The sequence below is a fragment of the Emys orbicularis genome, chromosome 7, assembly GCF_028017835.1.
Source record: "Emys orbicularis isolate rEmyOrb1 chromosome 7, rEmyOrb1.hap1, whole genome shotgun sequence".
NCBI lineage: Eukaryota > Metazoa > Chordata > Testudines > Emydidae > Emys > Emys orbicularis.
Window position 1 is genome coordinate 125,396,284 of NC_088689.1, and position 19,814 is coordinate 125,416,097.

General features: G+C 42.6%; 1 protein-coding gene across 1 annotated transcript in view; it reads left to right on the forward strand.

Moving 5' to 3' along the window:
• Nucleotides 1-19,814, forward strand: part of MAGI1 (membrane associated guanylate kinase, WW and PDZ domain containing 1) — a 496,147-nt gene that overhangs the window by 391,522 nt on the left and 84,811 nt on the right. The window contains exons 4-7 of the mRNA XM_065408270.1: nucleotides 4,399-4,605; nucleotides 12,615-12,825; nucleotides 16,250-16,332; nucleotides 19,354-19,389. Coding sequence (XP_065264342.1) covers nucleotides 4,399-4,605; nucleotides 12,615-12,825; nucleotides 16,250-16,332; nucleotides 19,354-19,389 — 537 coding nt within the window. The remainder of the gene's footprint in view (nucleotides 1-4,398; nucleotides 4,606-12,614; nucleotides 12,826-16,249; nucleotides 16,333-19,353; nucleotides 19,390-19,814) is intronic.

The window sequence follows — 19,814 nt, forward strand, 5'->3', positions numbered from 1 at the left end:
TCAACGTTTACACACTTTCAGGAGATGACAATTATACCAAATGTTGCTGGTTTTGTTTGAAAAGGGAAAACCTGGCAGATGCCACAAAATAGCTTCCCGCCCCCACAAATCTGTTGTCTCCCTCTCAGCCCTTCTGCCTAATGGTGCAGAGAGAACCCTTTCATTGACCGCGCATCTCCCCTGTCTGCTTCTGTACCCACGAGTCTGGAAGCTGTAGATGCCATTTCTTGTAGAGTACATGCGTGGGAGCAAACGTGAGCTTTAGTTACAGCATCCATTATTAAAGAGCCAAAGGTTGTAACAGGAGCCCTGGGGCCCATTCATGCTCCAAAGGCCCAGTGCTCTGTTGCAGCACCTTCCAAATGAACTGAGCAGTGAAGAGAAATATACTCATTTGAATGCAGTGAACACAAATTTTAGACACACAAGAAAATTTCCATTGGTTCTAGTAGTCTCCGGTTGATGTCCTGAGAGCCAGGCTGTGGTATGGCATTTCCGCAGGTTGAGATTTTTATTCATGGTGAGTTTTTATCTTCAAGATACCCTGGCAAAACACAGAAAAAGAATCAGTTCCTACCCCAAGGACCATCCATTTTAAGTTAAACAGACAGTCTAAATGTATTGCCGCATTGAAATACATACGAACCTCAGAGTTACAAACACCCCCGTAATGGAGGTTGTTCGTGACTCTGAAATGTTCGTACTTCTGAACAAGATGTTGTGGTGGTTCTTTCAAGTTTACAACTGAACATGGACTTAATACAGCTTTGAAACTTTACTATGAAGAAGAAAAATGCTGCTTCACCTTTATTTTTTTAGTAGTTTACGTTTAACACAGTGCTGTACTGTATTTGCGTATTTATTTATTTGGGGGGTGGGGGGGACGCCGTTGCTGCCTGATTGTGTACTTCTGGTTCCAAATGAGGTGTGTGGTTGACTGGTCAATTCGTAAATCTGGTGTTTGGAACTCTGAGGTTCTACTGTGCAGACATTGTAACGTATAGCTTGAAAAAATATGAGTAGATGAGTAATTTGGGTAATTGGAAGTAAGAGGGGAATTAAAGGTGTTTTTAGGGAAGTTTGGTGATATTCTCCCTTGGGGGAAAAACAAATGTGTGGATTCAATATGATATATTCCAAAAGCAAAAAAATAATTTAAAAAAATACTGACCAAGTGACTAGTGACTTTGGTTGTCAAACTTGAGACATTTTTGCCTGATTTTTTCAGAAAGTGATTGCCACTACTCATGTTTTTATGAACACTCTCTCTAAATCCAGTGGTTCTCAGTCTATTTACCATTGTGAGCCACACAAGCAGCTCTCTGTGTTATGTGGCCGCATCCAAACCATATATATACATACTACCTGTCTGGCCCTGAGGATGTCACATGGGCTGCAGCTGTGTGCTGGTTGGGCACAGGTTGAGACCCATTGGTCTAAATAATTACTGGAAGAGATGAGAGGGGGGTGAACTCATCAGAGGCAGGGAGAAATCATCCTAGCCTTTCCTTGAATTTGGTGGTGGAATTTTAACAAAGGGGTCCCCAAGAGACTTCTTCAGCACATCTGTGTTACATACTTACCAAGATTATCAAAATTCTGTCCCCATTACACACCTATATATCCTTTGTCTAAAACTTTACACGTGTTACATATTTGTAGGTCTAACAGCTTACAAAATCACTGAAATAAATGCTGGACAAAGTATCTGTGTTCAGTGCCACACATACAAGCTGAATTGCTACCCAGGTATTTTATATATTCGTAAAATACACAAAGCTTAAAAAAGAAATAACCAAGTAATATTGAATCTCTGGAGAAGTACAAAATAGAGTAGGATAGATTATCTTCTCGTCCTACCTCTTTTATGTTCCCCCTCCTTTCTCTCTCACATTCCTCCTCCTCCTCCTCCTCCATAAAATATTCTTGCAGCATATAGAACGTAAGAATCATTTGTCTAGCAGAGACTGCACCTGCTGTAAGATTCGACATCCCCATTAGGGGCTCTTTCCAGAGGAAGTCATTTCCTTCTCCCTATAAATTATGCATCTGTGTACATTTAAGATTCCGAAATGAAGACTAAAACAAAAAGGTAATGCTGAACATTGCTCTGCTCTACGGAGTTTACTCCTTGATCCTTTATAGATACTTGAATGTTGCTTACCAAGAACGAAGCTCTGTGCGTTGCTGTCATAGCGTTTCTACATCGCTAAATGCTCTGAGAAGGGAGTCCCTCTGATTTCCAGAAACCGTGAATTTTGAATCCTAGTCCTTGTACTCTAAGACGGCAGTGCGATGGGTAAGAGCTTTGTGCAGGGTAAGCCGGGAAGGCATACTGGGATTTGCTTAGCAGCAGAAGCTGGTTTTCCTTTCGCAGGCCCTCCCCGATGAACTCGGCTGATCCTTTCTCCTGGTTGGACTCTTTCTCACTCCCTGTTGCCCCAATCTAGCCGCATGCCCTTCACAGGGCCCACAGGTGTTTGCCTGGTTTTTCACTCTCCTTCCTGCACACAACCCTCAGACTGCTCGGGCATGATTCCTGTCTTAACTCACCCCGAAGGCCAATGGAAATAGAGCTTCAGGGATGGACTAGAGTAGAAGCTTGAAAGGAGAAGATTGATTCAACCACTCAAATGGCCGTTCAGATAAACGTTATGTTTTATGAATTAAAATTCATAATGTATGTGATTTCCACATCAAGCTCTAGTGAGCTGTAACTGGGCATTGTAAAATAACTGCCTGTTCTACTGCAAACCTAGGGATTACTGCATTTTAGCTGCGTGTACAGCGGGTTTGTCTACATCTGTGTGTAACTCGTTTATTAATTTTAAACACATACAACACATTCTCCTATAGGCAGGGGTTTTTTGTTTGTCATAGATATGGCATATATATACAGTATATGATGGTTTGGTGTGGTGTATAGGTTTCATGTGTATTTATTTGGGATAATCTGCATTTTGTGTGTATATGTGTATAGACACACACACATTGGGTACTCTGAATGTCTCTATGTATAAGAGGGAGAGAATATACAGTATATAGGATGGTATGGTGCACTAAAAAGGTTTTATCAGCAAGAGTTGGATTCTGATAAAACTTTTATGCCAAATTATTCTCTCGTTATTTCCTTATAGGTAATCTAGTTAGCTGTAGATATAATGCATAATGTAATCAAATTTACCTGTGTGTTTTCAGAGTAGAATTTGGAAAACAATTATGGCTGATATAAATAATGTTTATAGAGAATGTATGTGCATATATAAACATGCACATTTATATTGGGGGTAGAGAGGTAAAAATGTATTTTTGAAACTGCTTTGGGATCCCTGAGAATAAAAGACTATATTTAAATTGACAATATTTTAAGTCCATTTCTGTGACCCAAGGGAAGAAATTAAAATATGTAATAATTGTTGAAACTGATATGGATAACTGATATCTTAAATATAGACTTGTTTGCTTATAATCGCAAATAATATAAACTGTATTCTGAATATCATAAATTCACTTGTCATAAATTCTTTGGGACAGGGACTTGCTTTTTGCTCTGTGTTCATACAGTGCCTAGCGCAATGGGGTCTAAATGACGGGAGTTCATAAGTGCTTCTGCAAAGTGAAGTAGAATGGAAATGCTGAAATATTTCACTATGAAGATTCCTATCCGGGCTAGAACGAACCTGCACTTGTAGTGAATTTGCCATAAGATGGGATTTCACTGAAAGGATCAAAATTGCCCCTGAGAGTTGCATGTGGGTATAACCAAGGCAAGGGTGATATTTGCCCCTAAGAGTCTTGCTTTAAAGATTTGGCTCGTTCACTTCTACCCTAACTGACCCCAACAGCTGAAATTCCTCTTTGAAGAAAGCAGGTGGCACTTGGTGTTTTCCTTTGACAAAGTGTTACTTTAGAGAGAGATTACTTTTTCAAAAATGCAACAGCCACCCAAAAGAACTCTTCTATTAAAGCAGGTCATCCCAGCTTTTCATCACTTATCTGGTGATAGCAGTAATGAATTTTTTATTTTCTGCAGGGCTCACTCTAAATCTGACACAGCATTGTGTGGTGCATACATATAAAAAGGCCACTAATTGAAATTCAAATGTAATGAGATGAAGTTTTGCTATTCACCACAGCTGCCTTTGTTTTAGTCCTTGTTCGCTCAGTGCACCTAAACAATGCAACCCTCGCTTCTACTTTTAAATTCAACATGAATAAATTAAAAGGAAAGAAATCTTTCTAGTCTATTCCAGAAGTGAAATATAGTTTGAAAAACAAGAACCATTTTTTTTGTCTTTTGCGGGGAGAAAGAGGTTTTGATGAAATAAGAAGAAGAATAAAAAACTTGCTGCTTAAAATCTACTTTTTTGAACATGCAAATGTGTTTCTATTGCCTAGGTAACTATTATGGAACACCCAAGCCTCCCAGCCAACCCGTCAGTGGGAAAGTGATTACCACTGATGCTTTGCAAAACCTTCAGTCCAACTCCAAGCAGTCGACTCCAAAACGAACCAAGTCTTATAATGATATGCAAAATGCTGGCATAGTGCATACGGAGAATGAGGATGAGGATGACGTCCCTGAAATGAACAGTAGCTTTACAGGTAAAGCAAAAAATATTCTTGTCCATATTATAGGATACATTGCATTTTCCCCCCCCTCTCAATAGGAGCCCTGCAATGCTGCCAGTTCTGGATTGAACCACATTGTAATCTGGGTTAGAAGTATTTCTACTGTCTTCTATTAACAACACATTTTCCCTAGCTCACAGAATAGTTTAAAAATAGTTTAACCTAGATGTGTATCTGTTTCCCATGCAAAATTATATAGCCCTTGATTCCATTTCACCCCCTTAACCTATCACTATACTCAACATAGCTAATTTGGTAAATGAAGAAGATTAGAGAATTCTAAGAAAATTCATTGCATCTTTACCTTTTTGATATCTTATATTAATGATGGTCAGAGTCTGATTAAACAGCACAGGGAGAAGTTGTATATTTTCTTCAGAACCTCATGTAGTCACTTAATTTTACAGTCTTACATAATCATAGATGCCTCTAAAATGGGAAGTAGCTCTGAGTAGATATCTCTTGCTGTGTAGAATAATTGAGAATTTCTCAGCTAGTGTACAGGATGGGGCACATTTGTCATTTGAGGTACGTTCATGTTCCTTTAATAGTGTCCCCTGAATTCAGTAGGGCCAGATTTTGCTCTCAATTGCATTAGGATAGATCTAGATGACTCCATCAATTCCAAACGAGATGGAGCCCACCTGACAGGAGTGTATGTTCAGAATGATTGGACAGCACCTAGTGGAAAGTAAAAGAAATTATTTTAAATCCTTATAAGCATCACACGAATCATTTTGCTCATGGAGAGGTTGAAGCTGTTTCGTAAAAAGACGTGATGTAGTATTGGAGAGCGTGTAAACATTCTGAACCTTTTCCTGTGGACTATTAAAAACAGCTGCTATTGCAAAAGTTTTAATGAAAATCTGAAACTCTTTGTCGTCTTGAAATATTTTGAACAATGTGTAGGAAGCTATTTTGTTGGAAACCAAATATGCGTAGATCCTCACTTCCACCTGTGACTTTTCCCTCTGCCGTTTTCGCTTGATTTTCAGCCAGGCTGCAAAAAGTCAAGGCAGTGTTCATGACCACTGACACTTCTACCCATTGTAACCTGGGCTCTGTGGGGTCACTCTTTCCCCCCACTTTTTTTCCTTTTAATTGCTGGCCACATATTTCTTACCTACACCAAGGGCTCCTCAAGCACGTACAGTTTACTCCTTCTTCTGTTCCCTGTGGTACATCCCCAAGCAGGCTGGGGCTGGCCCACAGAGGGGCAATGAGACGTGAAAGCAAACTCGGTCTGCTTAAGAAGTCCTGGAGTTTCAATTTCTAAAATGTCCTGTGCCTGTCGACAGGTCTCACACTGATCTCTCTGATGTTAATCTGATCTCATGCTTCAGCCTGCAGGGGTCTTGAAGGAACTTTTTTTTCTCTGATGCACAATCTGGGTTGTTTTTTTTTCACCTTCCTCTGAACCATCAAAGATCAGCCACAACTGGAGATGGGATACCAGTTGGAGTGGACCAGTGCTCTGAGATGGTACAGATAATCCTCTGTTTGAGATGTCTGGCAGATGTCTTGCCCACATGCTCTGGGTCTATCTGATCACCAGATTTAGCGTCAGGAAGGAATTTTTCCCCAAGTGAGATTGGCAGGGACTTTGGTTTTGTTCTGCCTTTCTCTGCAGCCGGGGCATGGATCACCTAGGCATATCTCACCTTATCAATTCCCTCCAATCGCTGGCACCTCAGGGTCTCCAGTTCTCTGCCTGTGGCACCCAAGAGTTTAGTCTCCCAAGGACTAAAATCCATTAATTATACTGAAGTCACTGGGCTCAACATGAGGGTATTTGGGTGAAATTTGGTGGCTTGTGAAATGCAGGAGGTCAGACTACATGATCTAACAGTCCCTTGTGGCCTTAAACTGCATGAAACTATGGTGCTGCCCCTCTGGCCAACAGACCAGGAGCATTGTGTGAAAGCTGTCCCCTGCCAGAGGCTGACCACCCCGCTGCTCACTGCTGGCAGGCTCAGAGCAAGAGACTAAATGGCTCTGTCCAGATTCCATTGAGGTCATTGGGAACTGGCTCAAGCCCTTAGGATTTAAACCCTGGTCCTGGATCTTGGTAGCCCAGAACTTCCAAGTAGCGTCCTTATGATTTATATAGGGCTTCACATCTCTTCAGCCGCTGTGCAAGTGTTAATTACTCCTCACAATGCTCCTGTGAGGCGTGGAAGCAGTGAACGACGTTATTCCCATTTTCACAACCAGGAAACTTGAAGCAGAGAGAAATAAATTGCCTCATTTCCGAGATGGTTGAGCTCCATGTGCGTTGCAAGCGCTCAGTGTCTCTGAAAATCAGGCCTGAAGTGATTGGCACAGGATTATGTAGCAGGTTGGTGAAAGAGCCAGGACTAGAACTCAGAAGCGCTTGGCTCACATTCCTCTGCTTAATCAACACCACCACCTAGTTTCTTTCCAAACTACGGGCAAGATTCTCAGCTGGTGTCAATTAGCTTAGGCTAGGTCTACACTACCCGCCTGAATCGGCGGGTAGAAATCGATCTCTCGGGGATCGAATTATCGCGTCTCGTCAGGACGTGACAATCGATCCCCGAATCGACGCTCTTACTCCACCAGCGGAAGTGGGAGTAAGCGCCGTCGACGGGGAGCCGCGGAGGTCGATTTTGCCGCCGTCCTCACAGCGGGGTAAGTTGGCTCTGATACGTCGAATTCAGCTACGCTATTCGCGTAGCTGAATTTGCGTATCTTAAATCGACCCCCCCCCTGTAGTGAAGACCTGCCCTTAGATCCTGTTATTTCAGAGGAGCTGTGCTGTTGATTTCCACCAGCTGAAGATCTGGCTCTAGCGGCCAGATTTTCAAAGTTACTTAGGTGATGAAACATGTTCCTGGTGGGATTTTCAAAAGCTGTGTATCTAACTCTCCTTGGTGTTAGCACTTAGGGACCAGATTTTCAAAAGTATGTAAGTCCTTCTGCCAGTGCAGCACATTCTATTTACCTCTGCAAGTTCCTTCCATGTGTAGAAGCCTGGTTGTCAGGTCTGGTGAAACATTTGCACTTGCAGATAGGTATCCGTGGGAGGACATGCCACGTTCTGTATGAGATAGCAAGTGGTAGTCACTGGAGAGATGCCTGTGACCGTTCTTTCCTTGATCTTTATTCAGCCTAATGTTGCATTTTAAAGCTGAGTCAGCATTACTGTAACAGATCAGAAACAGAGAAGCCAACTAAGATCTTTTCAGAAACACAGAAGTTAACTGAGGTTTTCAAAATGCTTCTGCACTTTCTTTTCGTTGCTTTGTCTTTGTTTTTAAGAGCATCCAAAGAAAGTAGCTATCAGTATAATCAGAAATGATAGCATTGACACACAGAACAGGAGGTTTTGCTGCTGTTATCACTCTATCCGTGTTATTGGGTCGGGTCCTGATCCCACTCTCACCGGTGCACTTCATGAGTCACTCGGTTGTAGTCACTGGAGTTATACCTGTGTGAAATGCGTTTCAGACCCATCCTCCACTCTGGCCCATAGGCATTTCCTGTGCATTTGTACATACATTGTATTGAAATTGACAGCTGTTATTCCCTTGTCCTCTGTCTACTTGTGAGCTTCTTGGAGCAGGGACCATCCTTCTTAAGTGTTTGGAAAGCACATGTAGTGGGCACTAGAGCAAATGAACAGGAACAATAGTACTGGGGCAGACTACAGCCCTGGAAACAGCAAGCCTTATGGATAAGGATTCTTTGATCCATGCCCTTCTTGACCAAGAACCCCAAGACGTGGGAGAAATCTCCAGACATTCTTTTCCCTTAATTCTCTCTCCATTCTCTCTTGGGCCTGGCTTGCATGAAATATTCCCCAAATCAACTGTCTACGACCATTAAACACAAGATTCATTAAAAACAGGGAAGAAAGTTCAGATTAACAAAACAAGTGATATTCACAATTAATTACTATTATTATTTATATTTCAGTGACATCTGGGAGTCCCAGTGATGCAGGGGCGCTGGAACAATTTGTATAGTGGGGGTGCTGAGACTCACTGAACCAAACTGTAAATGCTGTATGTACACCTGCAGCACCACCTACAGCCCTAATTCCAGCACCTATGCAGTGATGAACCATAACCCCCTTGTGCTGGGCGCTGCACAAACACAGAACAAAAAGACCCCAAGGAGCTTACAATACGTCAGGCTTGGCGTTTGACAGAGGCTCGTCTAGGTACACAGGTTTCCTTGTAATGGAGAGGAGTTCTGTGGCCTGTCAGGGGAGTTCTATGGCCCATGTTATGTAGGGGATTAGATTAGAGGCTCACAGTGGTCCCTTCTGGTCATAGGGCAGATCTACACTTAAAACACTGCATCGGCTCTGCTGCACCGCTATAGTGCGTCAGTGAAGATGCTCTATGCCGACGGGAGAGAGCTCTCCTATCAGCATAGTTAATCTGGCAGTAACTATGTTGACGGGAAAATTTCTCCTGCTACACTGAGGGTTGGGTCGGTGTAACTACATCACTCAGGGGCATGGATTTTTCACACCCCTGAGCGACATAGTTATACCAATGTAAGTCTGTAGTATAGACCAGATTTTAGAATCTACGACTCTATAACGGCTTTCTTAGGAAAAGCATCTGTTCTCTTCTGTCTCCTTGGTCAACTTCTCAGCCTATTAGCCAGACAGTATCTCAGAGGCACATCCTCTTGTGTCTGTTTTTTTTCCTCAGTCCTGTTGATTCTCTGAGTCTCTTTGCCAGCCCATTAAGTCCCTTTGATATGCCGGGCTCCTCCTTTTACCAGGCACCCCCTTTTCCCTATTCCCCCCAGGTGAAATTCCCAGATTTTTTTCAGGATTGTGTTCAGTTGGTTTGTTCCATCTTTGCTTCTTACCAGCCCCAAAAGTTCATAGAACATAGAATATCAGGGGGACCTCAGGAGGTCATCTAGTCTAACCCCCTGCTCAAAGCAGGACCAATCCCCAAAGGTCCCCTCAAGGATTGAACTCACAAATGTTCAAACCACTGAACTATCCTTTTGAAGGTAAATCTCTCTGTGGTTTGGAGCCCTTATCCCAGCTCCACACCCCTTTTGCAAAACTCCCTACTGCTGAATATAAATATAAATATAAAGTGACTTTGCAACTCCCACCCCATCCCACCCTCACAGGACCTGTTGTTGGGAAAAGGCCATTCTGAGATCTAATTAATCTCCTTTCTAATGGGAACTGGCCCTGACTAGAACAGTTTAACTGTGAAACTAGCACACTGTTTTGCCTTTTACAGAGACAGGAGGTATATATTTACTATAATTCCCTCTGACTAGAGTTTTCTACTCTGTGAGTTAATGAAAGATACAAATAATCTGTCATCATGAGATCAGACTTTGGCCCCTTGTCTCCACCAAATGAGCACAAAATCTGGATAGAAGAGCATTGGCCCACCCAGGTCAAAAGACATTTTCATGCTTATTTCATGCCAGGGATAATTCTGCTAACCAACTTAAAATTCTCCCTGTTCTGCAGAGGGTCTTTCTTAGACTTGCGTTTTGAAGCTTTGGCATGTTTACACTAATGATCTGATGGGTGGGAAGGGATGAATCATACTTTAGTTTCTTAATCTTGCCAATCTCTACTTTAAAATATTTAAAGGAGCTAATGCAGGAAGCAGACAGTGAGGGTGTTGAACTAATCTTGGTCATAGTTTTATTTTCCTGGTTTAGAAAATATTATATCAGTGCCTTTCTTGTTCACAGAAACAGCAGGCAGGGGTTCACCATGGCAAGGAGTTGGGTTTTTAAGTGTCCAGTAGCTCTGGTTTTGGAAGACTGTTGTGGATTTCCACCTCCCTTCAAGAAGCAAAGCTGTCCCCAGGGGACGGCGAATTGGGGCAACTGCTCCAGGCCCTGCACTTCGGGGGCCCCGTGGGTTGGCGCGATTGGCCAGTGCTGCATGGGTGGCGGGTGAACCGCTGGCTGGGGGAGGCTACCCCCAGCCCCACCCCTTCCACCCGTGGGAGAGTGCGCCCAGCCCCAGGAAGGCGGGCGGCATGGCCCCAGCCCCCTGGAGCCCAGCGGCCCCGCCAAAGCGGGGCCCTGGAGGGGGGGCAGTGTCATCGGGGCCGCGCCTGGCTGTTTGGGGAGGCACCGCCTCCACCAGCCTCCTCTACCCGCCCCTGGCGTGGTCGGTCATGGAAGTGATGTGACTTCCGTCCCAGGCCCCACACCCCCCTAGGGACAGCCCTGCTCCCTTTACTAAGCTATGTCTACACTTAGCAGCCTATAGCGGCTCAGCTTCAGGGCTGCTGCTGCGCCACTGTAGCGCTTCGGTATAGACCAGTGGTTCTCACACCGTAGGCTGCTTGTGGGCCAATCAGCACACAGCTGCAGCCCATGTGACATCCTCAGGGTCATACAGGTAGTATATATATTGTGTCCATGTGGCCCACATAACACATAGAGAGATGCATATGCAGCCTACTGTGGTAAATTGGTTGAGAACTACTGGTGTAGACACTCACTACAGCAACAGGAGGGATTCTCCTGTCGCCGTAGTAAATGCAGCTTCCTGAGAGACAGTAACTAAGTTGACGGTTGACCTAGCCCTGTCTCCATGGGGACGTAGGTCAGCTTAACTTTGTCACTCAGGGGTGTGGATTTTTCACACCCCCAAGCATGACATAGCTGGGTCGATTTAATTTTCTAGTGTAGGCCAGCCCCAAGACACAGCAGTGCTTATAACATCTGTAAACCAAGGCCTGGTCTACACTGGAAATCTCAATGTAGCTATGTCAGTCGGAGTGTGAATAAACTTATGCTGACCTAAACTCCCAGTGTAGATGCCAACAGAAGAGTTCCCTTGACATAGCTAACTTAGGCCTGATCTACACCCAAAATTTAAGCTGACCTAGCTGTATCAGTCAGGGCTGTTAAAATGTTTGCACCACTGTAGACTCAGCTAAGATGACAGAGCAATTCTTCCACTGGCCTAGCTACTGCCTCTTGAGAGGGTAAATTTGCTGCAGTGACGGTAGTCACTACAGGAAGTGTCTCCACTACAGCGGCGTAGCTGCAGCTGTGCCATTCTATTGCTTATGTGTAGACGTAGCCTTGCTCAGGGAGTTAGTGTTCGTGCACTCACAGGAAAACCCCTTCTGTGGGTGCAGGCCAAGCCTACGCTACTGGGCTATGCCAACATAGCTGTGTAACTAGTGTCTCCGTCGTGTAATTAGGAGCAGAGATCCAGTTTGTGTGGAGCAGCTCCTAAGGGTTAAGGATGTGAGCAGTTGCTGCAGAGACCATACACCGTTGCCATTTTGGAGCGCGGGTTAGGGTCTGCAGGGATCCAATAACCCCCTATTCCCTCTCTCCCCTCCGACCCCTGCCCCCCAAATACTGCAAACAGAGATTTTTCCTCAAGAGAGGAGAACCATGCAGCCGTCACTAGGGACTGTACTATTGCTATGGATTTTACCTGGAGGGCACTTAGAGGCTCTGGAGATGAACAGCGTTGTAAAACCCTATAGATGGGGGCAGAACAGAGTGTTGCAAGCTGCCCCTTACAGCAGGATCTCACGACTCGATTATAAAACATTGAAATAAATTATTGCAATTGCTCAGTATGAAATTGTTTAATATGAAAGACCACCGCCGCATCATTGACTTGTGCTCCAAGGTACCGTAGGCAATTCTGAAACTCTCCCAATCAATCTTTCTGCTGAAAGGAAATCTTATTCTCTTGGGCCCCAATCCCATAAGCAGTTCTTTGTGGGTGGGCCCCTGCACCCTTTCAGAGCCCCACTGAACTCAGTTACTTCAGCGGGCTCCAGTTTGCAGGATTGGGGCTTCAGAAGGAATAGCTACAGGAAAACTCACTATCCGACTCCCAAGTCCTGTGCTTTGAAAGGTAAGGTGAGTCTTTGGAACGAATACCAACGCAGGTATGGACACAAACAAATGAACAAGGAAGAAAAGGTGGTACAAATATTTGAGTGTGATTACCGATAATTCTTTTTGTGATTCTACAGCAGATTCTGGTGACCAAGACGAGCACAATATACATAGTATAAGAGAAACAGCGCCACCTCCTGTGAATAATAGCATCACCGCCATTCCCACCACGGAACCATCTCAGAAGCTCCCTCAATACCTACCTCCTTCTGCAGAGGAAAACCTAGGTCCTCTACCTGAAAACTGGGAGATGGCCTATACCGAGAATGGAGAAGTCTATTTTATAGAGTAAAGCTCATATTTTGTTGTCTTGTGTGTGTGTGTGTGTGTGTGTGTGTGTGTGTGTGTGTGTGTGTGTGTGTGTGTGTGTGTGTGTGTAATCTCTGTCTGCAAATGTACATACATGCAAACCATGTGTATTTAATGTCTACAGTTGCTTTTAAGAACTAAAAGATCTTGACCAGTTGTAAGACATTGTTGCAATGCTCCTACTTGCGCATTTCCTGAGTGGATCAAGCAGCCAAACTCTTCCACAGTTCAGAGGTGTTGCAGATCCAATAAATTTGGGGAGCAACTGTAGTTTTTTTACAAAGATAGTTACAAGAGCCACAGGCAGTTAAAAATATTGGTTAGTTTTCTAGTTTGGGATGAAAGCTCCTAACTGAAAGACGTTAAGAACTCTCTTTCAGAGCCTGCCTGTGTACATCAGACTGGTCAGGGGAAAATTCCTCCAACCCCATGCTCAGTCAATAGCAGAGCCAGGGAGCTAACTTGGTGCACTGCTGTTCTCCTTAAAGAGAAGGGTCCAAATTGGATGCTGACATGCTCCAGTGGGCTTGCACAGGGCATAACTCAGAGCAGAATTTGGCACACAGTATTTGGAAGAGCCAGGAAGACACAGTGCTGTGGATACTTTTTGTTTGACAGCTTTGTAGTGTCAGCCGCTTTAAGGTGGTCTTAATATTGATTTTTTCGTACCATAAATAATAGTCTCTAATTGTACTTAGAGACTTATTAAGACTTTAGAAGCTGCTAAAACAGGACTGGCTAATACGAGAGATTCCGCCGACAGAGTTAGCTGGTCATCAGAAGAGTGCAAATAGTGTTTGCAACCTGAAAACAAGAAGCTAAACAAATCCCTTATCTGTCTTTATGGATATGAGGCAAGGAATTCGAATTTGGGTTTGAAGGTTCGTATACTGTAGTAATGGAAACTGAGCCCCTCTATCTACAGACCAAATAAAGTGCATCCAGATACAAAGCTGTCTTTTCCTTTATATAGGATTTAGACCAGAACCTCAGCTTTGACATGTTTAAAACCCCCCACTGTTTTTCTATGGGTAAGATAACTGCCAAACTGACTTTGATTTAAAGGAGTTATGGTACATTATTTGCTGGTGGAGTGGCTCTGATCCTCTAATGTCTAGAATTGAAGCGATCGTGTCCTTTGGGAGAGATTCTTGGGAGGTCACGCCACCAGCAGGGGCAGACTGGCAGGCACTTCAAAATGGCACCCTCTGTGCACCATGGCCTCGCATACACTGTGTGTGCAAGATTATGCTAGTGGAGGTGAGGTCATGCCTCTGGGATAGGCACAAAAGTACCAGAATGCCCAGTATTCTGAGGATATAGCAGTAGTCATCCTATTTGTGCTTCAGTTTGAATCGAGGCATGTTCAATATACTAAACATGGTACTCTGCCCTCAGTTGTATCTGAATGGTGATTTTGTGCTACTACCTTCATTCTTTGAAACACTTTTTGGAGGCAGAGTGATTTATTACATGTTTATGCAGTCTTTTAATGAGCGAAAGCCCTGAATTTCCAAATGGTCTTTAAAGACTTGTTAGCCCTTTACAGATAATAACAGATGTTTCTGTTATTAAAATCATGTACGTGTCCGTGATTGCTTCTGGATCTGTCCTTACTTCTATGTGCGTACTTGATTCTTTAATGCTGTTGCAAGTTATGCCACAAAGCAGGGAGAAGAGAGAGGATGGGTGTGATTCAGTTCATAACAAATAATAATGATCTCAGCTATTGCCTGCAGTTCAACTGCGTTTCAGTGTAACTTTAGAAAAAGAAAACAAATCCCGCCCAATGATTTTGTACACCTCGCTGGTTACAGGGTCAAGAGCAGAAATTCCATGTGAAAGGCTGCTTTTATAATATGCCCTATCCAAACAAAACCAGGGAATATTGCAAATAGCACAAAAGTTTGTTCTCATGAGTTTATCCAATGGAGGAGGCTCAGATAAATGTTGTATGCTTAAGCTAACAAGAGCTTATGGGGTTCTCCTGTCATTGGGAGTGACCTACCGGACTGACACTTGCTAAAAATATGCAAATACTGTACCCATCCATATCACCACCATTTTCCCTAGCGAACCGCAAACTTTTTATACATTGGAGGAACCCCTCTGCTTTATTATTGATGATTTGCCTTGCTTTGCTAGAGTTCAATTTACTAGTCTGAAAAACCCAAACCACGACCAATGAATTCATCAGAAACTCTCTGAAGTGCACAAAAGAATTGAATGTGTTCCTTCTGCATTGGGAAGGCTGACTAATGAAATGGGTGAAACCAAGGACCTTTTACTACAGTGCTCAGACACAAGAATAAGTCAGACATCGAGTCATGCTGGTTGGCTGTTAGTCCTGAAAGGAACATAGTCCTCATTACATTTATTCCTTTGGCCTGGTCCCCACTAAGCCCCCACTTCGGACTAAGGTACGCAAATTCAGCTACGTTAATAACGTAGCTGAATTCGAAGTACCTTAGTCCGAACTTACCGCGGGTCCAGACGCGGCAGGCAGGCTCCCCCGTCGATGCCGCGTACTCCTCTCGCCGAGCTGGAGTACCGGCGTCGACGGCGAGCACTTCCGGGATCGATCCGGGATCGATTTATCGCGTCTAAACCAGACGCGATAAATCGATCCCAGAACATCAATTGCCTGCCGCCGGACCCTCCGGTAAGTGTAGACGTACCCTTAGTTCACAAGGGGTGTTCTGAGGCGTAGTTAAAGTTTGTTAAACCTCTTTGAGAACCTTGAATGTGGAGTGAACAGTATTGATATGACATTAGAAAAGCATCCCTACAAAGTATATTTAAAGAGGACGTACACACAATCTTCATCCTTGGGACCGAAGTCAGGAGCTGGTCCATGGACTCGTGAATAGAAAGAGTTGGAAATTGCGCTCTTCACGATTTCCATCACAGTCCTGTTAATAGGAACATTTTCACTGGAAATATCTGTTCTGATTGATGCTTTCTGTCAAAACCCAACAAATTTCAAAGAAAAATTTAGATGAAAATAAAAAAAAAGTTGAAAATTTTCCTGAGGAAATAACCCATTTCCCAACCAGCTCTCACTGGTCGATGAGTTCACCAGTTAGCCTCCACATTAAAATGTGACCCAGAGTGTAAATGAAAGTTTGCCGGTCCCTGCTATAGTTACTCCTGTGGCCTTACACGTGAATTTCTGACTTCTAGTGGTGACTATTTTTAAAATCTCAGATATTTTTTTCTGTCAATGCTGAAAGTCTCCTGACTTGCTAGCCTGTTTTATAAAACATAAAATTGTTGTTATATTTCTTCTGAAATAAAAAATGCTTTCAGCTCAGTTGAATAATAGAGGGGCACATGTTTTTCTGTCACTGGTACTTTAGCTCGGTTTATTAACAAAGGTCATATTTCCATTTCTGGTTTGCAGCCATAATACTAAAACAACATCTTGGCTAGACCCACGGTGCCTGAACAAACAGCAGAAGCCACTAGAAGAATGTGAAGATGATGGTAAGGGACTGAAAATAGTGAACTAAAACTTAGTGTGTTTGCTCTAATTTAGGTAAATAGAATTTTTCCCCCCCAAAACAATACTATGATAGCAAAATGTAAAATAAAGAACAGGGAGTGCACAGAGATAACCAGTATGAACGCACACGTAAGGTGAATCATCATGATTTTCAAATGATCTCGAGTCAAACAATCGCAGAAGTACTAGAACTAGGAGGCATCCACTTTTGCACAAAAGGATTTGAATGTTCATTGTTGCTGAATGAGACCAAGATCCTTTGAATGCATGTGCTAGCTAGCACTCCTGTGCAGGCACAGAGTAAATGTACTCTGCATGGCCCATTGCTTTATACTGTGGTTAGTATGTTTTAAGTGGCTCCAAAGGAAATTATTATTTCCTCATTTGGGTAGAATTAAAAGGTTAATGTATTGCTTCACTTTTGAATGTTACATTCTGATTGTCTAGTTAGCATTATGTTTGCTAAAGAGAAATTATATTTGAAATCATGGATTTTTATCACTTAATTTGCACCAATATCATTTTGCATTCCTTGAGATGTTGAAAATGCAAGCCAATGTCCAGTTTGAAGGCACATAAATAAATCAAGCATCCCAATATGTGACTGGAAGAGGAGGTATTTCACTTAAGTTTACCTTTAAAACTTGCAAAAATAATAAAGGCCAGTAAAACGTCTGTGAAAATATGCACACGAATTTTGGTCCGTTGACCTTTAACACATACACAAAAAACCAAAACAGGAAAACAATGGCATTTTAACTGGCACGGTGCTAGCCATGAGCATTTTAGAGTGTCTGCATTATTATCCTAAAGCTAATTTGGAGATTATGATCAATCACCTTCTCGCTCAAGCTATTTGTGAGTCAGGCTCCTATGCTTTAGGGGTATTATCTTACTTAGGAAGTCACCTCTAAAGTTGCTGTTACAATCTTGTAAATTGTTGACCTCCATTTTTTTCACATCTGAGTTTTTTTCACATGTAATGCCTGGATTTGACTGAACAAACCACTTTTACATGAGAAAACCAGGTAGTTGTACACATGGCTAATGGACTTGAATGCTCGCAAAATACAAGATGTCTTGTGATTGACAAGACACTATGCATTCAGTTTTTAGAGGCCTGCTTGAGAGCCCTTTGAAATTTTGGCCCCTTCTGTCCGAGACTAGATCCTGCAAAGTCTGTAGGACTCCAGGCATGGAGATCCTTCATCCCGGGTTGATCCCTTCGCAGGACTAAGGTCTAAAAATAGATGCATCACTGGGACCTCGGAGAAACGATTTAAAATAGAACATAAACGACAGCCTAAGCTTTCTCCTGGCTGAGGCTAGAGTTTTCCCTGAAGCACATCCTCTGTCCTAACTCCCTCTTCAGAGTGCGGCTCCAACTCCTGTTTATAATCTGGTTGAAGTTAACAAGATGCACCTGCCACTGTGACTCAGCAGGAAACACCCTGCACTTTCAGACAGGGTCAGGATACAAGAATCAGGATGACTTACCAGAGAATCCCCTTCATTCTGTTACCACGTGCCAGAGTCTGCCATTCTGTTATACCCTCAGACTTTCCTGAACAGCTTGTGTAATTGGGACAGTTAATTTATAACAGTGTAATCTTTTTTTAAAAAGTAGCTGTGTGTTGGTTCGGCAGCTCCTTCCTTTCAGCTCATTTTATCGTTCCTGCCTCTATTTGCTAATGAATTATTATTTTTCTAACAGCAAGTAGTAAAACTCATTACGTATTTAGTGCACTGCACACTTCTACTTCGCTGTTCTAGTCTTTCTTTATAGTTCAATAAAAGCTCCTAGGTGTGAAGAAAAGGTAAAATAACATTGCAAATCCCAAATGACAGTCTGATCCAGCTAGTGTGGACAAAAGATTACTCATGTGAGTAGCTCCACTGAAGGCTCTGGGGCCACTCCCAGGAGTAAAGTTGCGTGTCTGTTTTCACGCTTGGTCACATCATGTGTACAGTGGAAAAAGTAAATACTTTGAGTGTTATACATCTTTTCAAACTTGCTTTGAATTTTAGCTGTGTTGTATTCTTTCCATGGCAGGGTACAAATCTCTGAAAGTTTTCTATTGTTTATCATATGAAGAAAATGCCTATTAGCATTTCACACACAAATGTCTAACCAATTATTTTGTCCTACTATAATACAAACAGTTCATGGGTAAGTTAGAGTACATAAAGTATTTCTTCAGTGTCCTAGTTATCAACAGCAATTTAATGGTATTGTATCTCTTATGCGTGTCATTTATTAACATAGCTAATACTTTTCTGTTACGTCCCAGCTTGTTTTACCATCTGCATTCTAGTTGTGTCATCCCCTTTCATGTTCTGACTGCAGTATTATTCATAAGCTAAGCGATACCTTAATCATCTGTCATTGTTAACGGATGAAAATGAGGTCTCTTTGAAGCTAATGCAGCCCCATCTGAGTGTCAGGATCGTTACTGTGCAGCTGTTTTGCAGGATTGGAGTCTTAGGCCCCAACTAAGCAAGGCACTTAAGCACATGCTTAACTTAAGTGCATATGGTAGTCCCAATTAAGTCAGTAGAGCTACCTATGTATTCCATTTAGATGTTTGTTTAAATACCACACTGAACTGGGTTCTAAATGACATCCTATTTAAGGGCAAAGAGTTCCTCTCAGATCTGCACTCAGCTTTGGTCTCCTGATAAATATATAGCCATCTGCATCTGAGAGGAGTGTTTTGCCAGAAAAATGATGATCATGCACATTTGTTTATCAATCTAATCAAATGTTGGCATGAAAGTAGCTGATCCACAATTATTTTAACAGTGCAAGAACCCGTTCTTTTATGACCCACATCAAGATCCATAAATACTCTGATCACTAAGATGTGATAAACTGAGAGTTTGGTCTGTGCAAAATTGGTGTTGGTTCTTCTGTTTACTATAGCAATATCTTGCTTGGTGCTGGTATCTGAAATTTTCTTTTAATTTTTTCTGTCTCATTTACTGCTCTTCCCTTGGAGAAGAAGGGGTACACACGGAGGAACTGGACAGTGAACTAGGTAAATCATCCATCTCTCATTTTGCTGTATGACTGACTGTACCATTTTTAGCCTCTCATTGCTTGACCTCTCCTTTGTGTCATTTTGCATCTTTCAAGTTTTTTATTTCAACAAGGCCTAATTCAGTAACAAAATGTATCAGGATTTTTGGCACTGAAAATAGATTTTTTTTCCATGATGTGGAATCTTAAGGCACAGTTCCTATGGTATTGGATCCCAAAGAAGAGAAACAAAGTAAGGCCTCAATCTTGCAAAGGCTTGAGAAAATGTTCACCCTTATGCACAGTGGGTTTTAATTTTCACCCTGATGAAGTCAATGGAGTTTTGCCATTGACTTCAGTGGGGTCGGGATTGCACCCAATGAGTAGGTCCATTGACTTCCAAATTATGTGAAGGGTAAGCACATACATAAAACTTTTTTCTGG